Raw genomic sequence first — 10,144 nt, forward strand, 5'->3', positions numbered from 1 at the left:
GTTTGCAGGCTGGCCAAGCCCCCCAGCTGGGACCCTTACCCCATGAGAGTATGGCCAGCCTGAGTAAGGGGCTGATGGCTGTTTGCAGGCTGGCTATAGCCCCTTCAGGGTGGGGGCCCCAATGGGGTGCCTGGCCAGTCTCTGTGAGGGGCTGATGGCCGTTTTCAGGCTGGCCATACCCTCTTCAGGGTGAAGGGTCCTGTTGGGGTGCCTGGCCAGCCTGGGTGAGGGGCTGATGGCTGTTTGCAGGCTGGCCAAGCCCCCCAGCAGGGACCCTCACCCCATGAGTGTGTGGCCATCCTGGGTGAGGGGCTGATGGCTGTTTTCAGGCTGGCCCCATCTCCCAGGCACCCAAGCTCCCAGTGGAGGCTGGCTGGAAGCAGGTATCTGGTATTTATTTAGCTTCTATAATTGAAACTTTGTTGCCTTGAGTGGAGGCCACAGCCAGCCAGGGCAGGCAGGAAGCTTGGCTTCCTCCATCGCCGGGGCAACCAAGCCTCCTGCTTTCTCCAGCTCCATGGCTGCTGGCCACCATCTTGGTTGTTTTAATTTGCATATAGTCTCTCTGATTGGCTGGTGGGCGTGGCTTGGGCATAGCAAAGGTATGGTCAATTAGCATCTTTGTCTTTTATTAGTGTAGATATATATATATATGTATATATACATATATATATATTTATATAAATATATAAATTCACTCCCTTACAAATGGTCATCATCCCTCCATACTCTAGCAGTGGTTCTCAACCTGTGGGTCGCAAACAATGAAAATACATCCTGCATATAAGATACTTACATTACGATTCATAACAGTAGCAAAATTACAGTCATGAAGTAGCAACGAAAATAATTTTATGCTTGGGGATCACCACAACATGAGGAACTGTATTAAAGGGTTGCGGCATTAGGAAGGTTGAGAACCACTAGATGTATAGCATGAAAATAAATATTTTACATAGTAATACAATATATGATTAAAAAATTTGCTTTATCATTTTGAAATTAATCTGTGATTTTAAGGTGGCATTAGGTCAAACTATTTATTAAAAATTATCTTTCAGTTAAGAGTCCTCTTGGAGACATGGATTTGATAATCATGTTGCAAGTGGCTCCCGTAGGGATTGTAAACACTGTGATGAAAAAACAAAACAAAAGAGGATTCTAATGAGGAGAATTAAACCTGGTGAGCAGCTATTAAACCCAAGTATGTCAGAGTCTACATTATTAGGAAGAGCAGTTAAGACAGTGATATACAAAAGTATGATAGTCATAAAAGTGAAAAACCCAAGTCTCAGATTTTCCTCTCTTTTAAAATTGTATGAATTGTCTTGGTCATTAAGTGTGGTTTTTAAAAATATATTTTTATTGTGTTCAGAGAGAAGGGAGATGGAGAGAGAGATAGAAACATCAATGATGAAAGAGAAACATTGATCTGCTACCTACTGCATTCCCCCTACTGGGGATTGAGCCTGTAACCAGGGCATGTGCTCTGACCAGGAATCCAACCATGACTTCTAGGTTCATGGGTTGAGGCTCAACCACCAAGCAACACCAGGAGGGTTCATTAATTGTAGTTTTTTCCCATAAGAATACCATTCAGGATGATTCTTTTAGGTACAAAAATTATTTGATGTGATATATGTCATTTGAGAAAAATTATTCTAAAAAATCCATGTTGTCCATTAGGTAAATGGGATTTTCCAAATATCTGATCCATATGGAAATAAATTTGGGGAAGTAGGAAAACAGCAAAAAGATAAGCTGTTGGATATCTGAGAGAGCAGAAAACTTAATTGAGTTACATAAATAGAATAGAGAAGATGAGGTCAAAGAAATAGATATTCTAGGAACTCAATGGGAAAAGCAAGTTCTACTTCCATAGTAGGAAAATAATCACAGCATCTGACTCTGAGCCTTTGACTTTTGCCATCATGGGCACATCTTCAGTCTTAGGACAATGACCTGTTGGTAGTTTCCTTCAAAAAGAATGCTTTCAGAGCCTGTTTAATGTCCTTGTTCCTGAGACTATAGATGAAGGGGTTCAGCATGGGTGTGACCACAGAGTATATCACTGCAGCTGTTGCACTTGAGTGTGTATTGTGGGTAGCAGCAGAGCTGAAGTACACTCCTAGACTTGTACAATAAAATAAGAAGACAACTGAGAGGTGAGAGGCACAGGTAGAAAATGCTTTATACTTCCCTTGAGCAGATGACATTATATGTATGCAAGATACTATTTTAGAATATGAGTAAAGAATCCCAGCGAAAGGACCTCCACCAAGCAGAAGAGCTGAAAAATAGGTCACCACGTTATTTAAAATTGTGTCAGAACAGGCAAGTTTGATCATCTGATGGAGTTCACAGAAAAAGTGAGGGATTTCAACATGCATGCAGAAGGACAATCGTAATGTCATTAAGCATTGTAGGAAGGAGTGCAGGACACTCATGATCCAGCATATCAGAACCAGCAGTCCACAGAGCCGGGGGTTCATGATGACTGTGTAGTGCAGGGGGTGGCAGATGGCCACAAACCGGTCATAGGCCATCACAGTCAAGAGGAAAATATCCAACCCAGCAAAAAGTATGTAAAAATACATCTGGGTGATGCATCCTGCATAGGTGATGGCTTTTCTCTGTGTCTGGATGTTCACCAGCATCTTTGGGACGGTGGTGGAGGTGAAACAGATGTCTACCAAGGACAGGTTGGAGAGGAAGAAGTACATGGGTGTGTTAAGGTGGGAGTCTGAGCTCACGGCCAGGATGATGAGCAGGTTTCCCAACACAGTGATCAGGTACATGGAGAGGAAAAGCCCAAATATGAGGGGCTGCAGTTCTGGTTTCTCTGAAAATCCCAGAAGAACAAACTCTGAAATTTGTGTAAGATTCACAGGTTCCATGTGGTGGAATTGACTATCAGGAAAGATAAAAGTAACATGACTAATTTTCACGAAATTCATATTTTGCAGGCTAGACATTACTTTTAATATTTTATGTATGGATATGATCCCCTTTAGGGGGTATCCATTGCCACCCCTGATATGGAATATTTGTCCCAATCACCTATGTATCTGAGGGGTTCATGTATTCTAGTTTCAATGAGAATTTCTTCAGGTTTCTCAAGAATATAAATTGAGTGCTGACCATGTTTTAGGCACTGTCCAGGCCGTGCGAATAGGGTGCTGAAAAACAAAAGTATCTACAATCCAATGAGGGAGAAAGAATGTAGAAGCAAGTAATGAAATAATAAATTACTTTAGGTGTTGGCAGTGGTGTGAAGAAAAGGAAATTACATCTAAAAGAGACAGTGAGTAGGGAGTTTTTTTCATGGGTTTGTAGATAGATCTGCAAACAAGGTGCCATTTGAATAAGTGAAAAGGGGAACATTAGGAGATGTTCTAAATTAAATACACTGGGGCCAGAGAGTGTGAGAAAAACAATAGTAGTCAAACAGCTAAAAGCTGTGGCCCACTTACAAAAGACTACTCACATTCCTGAATGTATGTTGGAACTCGAATCAACTTCTGTAGAGAGCATTAGATGCCCCTGCATCCTGCATGCCCATGAGCTTCAGAACTGTTGCCTGTAACCAAACAAAGTAGTAATTATTCTTCCTCAGTATCTCTTCAAGACATGCCCCCACTTTACCTGCTCCCACCCCACACAGGATCTGTAGCCAATGTAAGTCGTTTCAAAAGAGCTTACATGTTTCTTTCCTAAAACATGAAGTGGAAAGAGCTGGTAAACTCCAGGACTTGGACATGTCTTTTGTACCTCACTCTGCTGCTGGTAGTTTAAACTTTATGCCCCAAGACTTTTCCTGGTTGGCATTTGACTCAAAAAATAATTTTTTTTCTTAAAGAAAAGCTTTTGGCCGGCTGGTGTCGCTCAGTGGTTGAGCATAGAACTATGATCCAAGAGATCATGGTTGGATTCCTGGTCAGGGCACATGTCTGGGTTGTGGGCTCAGTTCCCAGTGGGGGGCCTGCAGGAGGCAGCCGATCAATGATTCTCTCTCATCATTGATGTTTCTATCTTTCTCTCTTTCCCTTCCTCTCTCTGAAATCAATAAAAATATATTAAAAAAGGAAATCTTTTGGCCTTGATAATTTTTTCTCTAACACAACAGAGGAAGAGAGACACAAGGCTCTGTGGGAACATGTGAGCCCTGCAGAATGACTGGCCAGTGTAAGGGCCCTGAGGAAGGTGCTTGTTTCTAATGTTCAAGTCTAAAAAATTAAACCCATTTGCAAGGTGGATGAGCATGAGGGAGAGTGATGAGAAGTGGTGGCAGACACACTGAGTAGTGAGGAGGCCTGTCTGCTATGGCTGACAACTCAGGCACAGGGACTTCCTCGTCCACACAGCCTCTTATACTCTATTATTCTTGTTGCAAAGGTGTCCTGTGAGTGAAAATAGATCCCCTTCTTAGTACCTTCTCTTGATTGAGCTCTGGTCCCATATTGTAAGAGCCACCTTAGAATGTATGAGTGCTTGTACCCCTGGTCTGAGGGCTGCTCACATCCACAAATCACAGACACCACCACCACCACCACCACCATGGCTTCCTAGGTAGGTATTCCCATGTCTGTCCCAACCCCAGTCACACTGATTCTACTACGAATGAAAACAACCCAAGTTGGCCAGATCAGTGATCTTTCACTTGTCAAATATAGAAATGGTTTCTAGAAATTCCAAATATTAAACCTTCCATAGACAAACTTGGAGTTCCGTACTGGGATGGCCATTTTCTGCTCTGTATTTAGTAAAACATAGTGAAATCTGTTCAATGAATGGAAAGGAGAGAGAGATTGTGGAGAAAATAATGAAATAGTTGAGAAGGAATAGAGACTTAATAAAGTCAGATGGTCCTGTAGGGACAGTGAGGAAGATAAATATACTTGGGTCTGGTAGTGCTTAAACCCTCAACACATTCCATTGATGCCAGAAAAATAATAAGTAAACAAGAATAAGCTTGTTCAAAAGACAAAATTATATTACTTATTGTACCCCTTTATAATGAGTAAAGAAATAAAACAACACCCCACACACTGAAAGTGTAAAAAGAGGTGGATATTTTTGTTATCAAGCAAGGGAAGACTTGTTTTCTGTACCTATTCATAGTCACATGACCAATTTGTTTTTATGTGGTCTGATAGGGGGTGAGGTTAGCCCCCTTCTCCCTTTTCTTATGCGGCACCTTTTCTGTGTTATTTTTGGGCTTTGGGTTTTCATCTTTTTTGACACACCCTGTGAGCACACTCTGGTCCTGGTTCCGGTCTTCATCCAACATGCAAATCCTCCCCAGACCATGCCTTATAAATCCTGCCCACACCATGGCAGTTCTATCTCTTTGTACTGAATAGCTTTCTTCATATGATTCTTCATGAGGACAATATTTTAAACACACATTTATTTCATTGTTCTCTGCCCCCATTATTATACTGCATGATCCAAAGAGCAGGGACTTCGCCTGCTTTGTTCATGTTTGGATTTCTTACAAAAGTATGTGACTAGATGTGCACTTGCACCAAGACAAAACTAAGAATGTGAACAGTGATAAAATGAAAAAATGAAGGGATAATGAAACCAGATTAAAATGAGTAGTTTCAAAAGAACAATAGTAAGCAGAATTGAACGGAGAATTAAACACTAACTGAAATAGGCCACAAAACACAATCATTTAAGAATATCAATGTGGGTTTACTGTTAAATTGTAAAGAGCTAGATCTAAAAGTATATAATGCATAATATTCCTAGAATGTTCTGGCACATAACATATGCTCAGTTACGATTCATTTAATGAATCTGGAATTAGGTTTCAATGTACATTTACCATTTGGCAAGCTTATACTTCAATATAGTTTAAAAAGTTTGAATTGTTACATGAAAGCTGGCATAAATAGCTATCGATGTGAAAGAATATTGAATTGGTCTTTGCCCTCTATCTCTTGCAAGATGTCACAGGGATTACAAACTCAATGTAAGAATCACCAATACATTTTTGATGAACATTAGAAATTACATATAAAATTTACCAGTGGGCAAAAACGACTTATTAAAGCAAGAAACTCAGTGGTTATTAAATAGATATATTTAAATAAAATGTTAAAAATTTTATGGTAAGAAATGTCCTACAAAAGTCAATTGAGAAAGAATAATTTCTAGAAAAATTTGAAATGCTATACAAAAATGGGAAAGTAAATGAAGTTTGCAGAAACTGAGTAATAGTTTGAGAAAACAACAAGAAATGTCTGTTGTAGCCATTAGCCTGTAAGAGCAGTCACGTTGATTGGGTTTGGAACTTTAAAAAAATGTTTTTATTGATTTTAGAGAGGAAGGGAGAGAGAGAGAGAGAGAGAGAGAGAGAGAGAGAGAGAGAGAGAGAGAGAGAAGCATTAATGTTGAGAGAGAATCACTGATCTGTTGCCTCCTGCACCCCACCCCCCACCCCCTACTGGGGATGGAACTAGCAACCCTGGCATGTGCCCTGCCCAGGGCACTCAGCCACTGAGCCACTCCAGCTGGCCTGGGGTTGAATTTTTTAAATGGTAGCAAAAGGGGGTCCTCTAATTTTACTGGCAGAAAGTGTTACAATTTTGGAAAACAACCTGAAGTCAGCTATAAATATTACAAATAGTGATGCTATTTAACTCAGAGTCTCTCAGCCTCAGCACTGTTGGCATCTGGGACAGACTGTTCTCTGTGGTGAGGTCTGTCCTATGACCTGAAGATTGTTTAGCATCCCTGCCTCCACCCACCTCTCTTCAGTGTGACAGTCACAGATCTGTCAGGACATAGCTCAATGTCTCTTAGGGGGAAAATCAACCCCGATTAGAACCACAGTTTGAATTTAATAATTTAAACACATTTTAATAGCATTAATGTAATAGCAATTTAATGAGAAAAGAGTATGAAAGACCATCAAAGGTGTGAGTAGCAGCCACACCATAATTTCTTAGGTAGCCATTGAAATAAATACATTAATTAATCAAGCAAACAAACAGCAATCTCTTGCCTCTGGGCTAAGACGAATGGGCTCTCAGGTGACAACAGGTAAATGTTCCTGCTTCCATTCTCTGTGACCTTCTCTCTCATGCAGGGTCAGCTGGGTTATGGACTCACCTAGATAAGATCTATGAGAAGAAGGTCATTGTGGGGATGTCTGAATTCCTCCCTGAATAGTTGATGATAGAGGCTAAAGTTCTGTTCACAGGCAAGACAGCAGGAAAGTGTGCAGCATCAGCCCCCAGGCAGAATTGGGCCTCCAAACAAACAAATCACAGTGAGAAATAAACATAACCATGCCCTCTGAGCCTAAGGTTACACATGATGGGAGACTGGCACATTTCCCTCCTGTTACTCCAACCTACAAGCACATGAATATGATATATCTTTTAGCAAGGGTAGGTTAAAGTAGCGGAGGGAACAGGCTTGTTAATCAGCTGATTTTAGGATAGAAGATGAGCCAGGCTCATCCAGGTGGGACTAAGGTAAGTACAGTGGTTCTGTTAACGTTGAAGAGAGAGACAAAGGAGTCGGATTCAGAGAGATTTTGAAAATGTTACCCAGCTGGCTTGAAGATGGAGGAAGGAATATGAGCAAAGGGATAGCAGCCAAGCACACTAACAGGCATCAGAGAGAAACAGATCCTACCCCGAGCCTCTAAACAGGGGCGGGGAACCTTTTTTTCTGCCAAGGACCATTTGGATATTTATAACATCATTCCAGAGCCATACAAAACTATCAACTTAAAAATTAGCCTGCTATATTTGGTCAAACATTTAAATAACTCACCCCTAATGCCTTGGCAGGGCCAGACCCAATGATTTCTCAAGCTGCATAAGGCCTTCCTGGGGTGGGGGTGGGGTGGGGGGGCACATCACCCAAGCCTACTATAGAAGGACCCTAGCCCTGCACACACCTTGATATTAGCCACTTAGACTCATTTCAAGCTTCTGACATCCAGACTGTAAGAGCATAGCTTTGTTTGTTTTAAGCAACTAGTGTGGGAATACTAGTTGCTTAAAACAACTAGTATTCCCAGCAGCTATAGGATTCTAATATAGACATTTATTCAATAAAACTTGTTTGACAGAACTGAGTTTAAGCCTTTTCCCTCATTAACTCCCCTTGGTTTAGGGCATTTCGTGTTAAAAACGCACATGAAATGGAAATGAAATTTTAACTAGATTTGACGTTCTCACCCATCCCCCCATCCCCCCCCCACCCCCCATGCCCCACCTTTCCCTTAGCTGGTACAGTGAAGGCCTCACTCCATAAATGTAAACTCACTGTACTGCCTCCAGGCATTAAGAGTTAAGGTACAATGGGTGACCTTTATATCTCCATCTACATAACTGTAGTGACTTTTTTACTCAGCCCCATATGCCTTTGCCTAGAAGTAGGTCAGTCCTCAATTTGTATCCCCTGAGTGCATACCAGACTTTCTCATTAAAAATAGAGAATGTATGACCACTGGGGGAAAAGGCTGAGTGTAGGGTAAGAAATCCTGGCAATTATTCCAACAGAGAAAGTAAATGGGCAACAAATCCAAGAATATATGCAACCTTGCCAGGAATAAAATAATTCAAAGTAACACTATTTAGCATTCCTCTTTAGCCTTATTAAATAATATTCTTTCATGTGAATACGCCACGTGAGAGGAGATACTGCAATTAATGTCTCACGAACTGCTCTGCAAGGTACCATCTCCCTGACTGGTCAGGGTCTTTTCAGTAAATACAAAACACGCTCAAACACACCCCATCTTTGAAATTTAATGCAAACACTCTCACTCCACTGCACTGTGCTCCACACCTAATACACTATTTCCTTCTCCCCAAACAACAAAACTTCTCAGATGTGTTCTCATTTTACTGCAATCATTTTATACATCTCACTCATTCTATAATGTTATCTAACTGGACATCCATTCCCATCACTTAATTCTTAACTAAGGTCCTTGTAATGCAGATTCAAACAAACACATCCTTATTAATGTATTAACTAAATTAATTACACATTAGTAACTTAACCAAGAATATAGACACAATACTTTCTTGTCTCTGGACTAGGCTGATTAGGGTCACAGTGACTCAGGAAAAAGTTCCAGGTTCCATCCTTTCTGACCCTTTCCTGTTGTACCTACTGGCCTCCCAGGCTCACCTGGATGGGTCTCTGAGAGGAAGGTCTCCGTGTGGAAACAGAATTGCTCCCTGGATGGTTGATGATGAGACTGAAGCTCTATCCTCATATGAGACAGCAGGAAGGAGTGAAGCATCAGTCAGTTCCGGAGCCAGCGTAGGAATCAAAAGCAGCAGCCATGTGCTGTCCCTAGCATTGTATAAGCTGAGGACTGCACAGGGGAGATAGTTACAGCTCTCTCTATATCTGATCATCAGGCACATTTCCCTCATGTCATTCCAACTTCTAAGCAGATGATTTCCCTCTGGGCCTCTGGAATAAGCAGAAAGGAAAATTTTCCTAATGATTCTCTGATCCCAGGAGACCAGGATAGAGGTCAAATGAACTCACTTTTTATGACACGTTGTCTTGATCTCACATGTTTTTCAAGGTCTAATCTTATCCCATCCCTGACTTCATGTTTTCTTCAAAGTCTGATTTGTGGTGGGACACAGACTTGACATCTCTGGAAAGTTGCTTTTTTCCTCTTTAACAAGGCAGAACTGCATTCTTTTGAGATGCCATCCTTGGCACCACACTCTTTGACTTCCTGACACATTTGTCAAAAATTAGGGATGCTATACTCATATCACAAGTTAAGAGATGTCATTTGGTGCCTCATACAATATCTATAAATTATAGGAGATATATGTAGATATTTTTATGTCACATGACCAGAGCTTACCATTTTATAGGAATTACCTGATTTAATTTTTAGAAAAGTCCGTTGTCTGAGTATTATTATGAACTCTTCCCCATTGCAGAAATGGGGCTAGAAGGAGCTTACTGATCTGCTCGCAGCTCCAACTGATAAGACATGGGGCTTTGTTCAGAATTCTGTCAGGGTGCTTCAAGTTCTCAACCAGATATGACCTTGCCTCAGGTGTATTTGGCAATGTCTGAAGGCTGCTGCTGAACACTGACAATACCCAACACAAGTAGTTATCCTGCCTCAATTGTC

At 41.2% G+C, this 10,144-nt stretch overlaps 1 protein-coding gene across 1 annotated transcript; it reads right to left on the reverse strand.

Moving 5' to 3' along the window:
- Positions 1-1,949: 1,949 nt before the first annotated feature.
- On the reverse strand, positions 1,950-2,798 carry LOC102427059 (olfactory receptor 7A17). Its single transcript, XM_023763969.1, has 2 exons — positions 2,444-2,798; positions 1,950-2,158 (listed from the first exon to the last, which is right to left on the reverse strand). The coding sequence occupies exons 1-2, from the start codon at positions 2,796-2,798 to the stop codon at positions 1,950-1,952; spliced, it is 564 nt and encodes a 187-aa protein (XP_023619737.1).
- Positions 2,799-10,144: the final 7,346 nt, after the last annotated feature.

The sequence above is a fragment of the Myotis lucifugus genome, unplaced genomic scaffold, assembly GCF_000147115.1.
Source record: "Myotis lucifugus unplaced genomic scaffold, Myoluc2.0 scaffold_310, whole genome shotgun sequence".
Classification (NCBI taxonomy): domain Eukaryota; kingdom Metazoa; phylum Chordata; class Mammalia; order Chiroptera; family Vespertilionidae; genus Myotis; species Myotis lucifugus.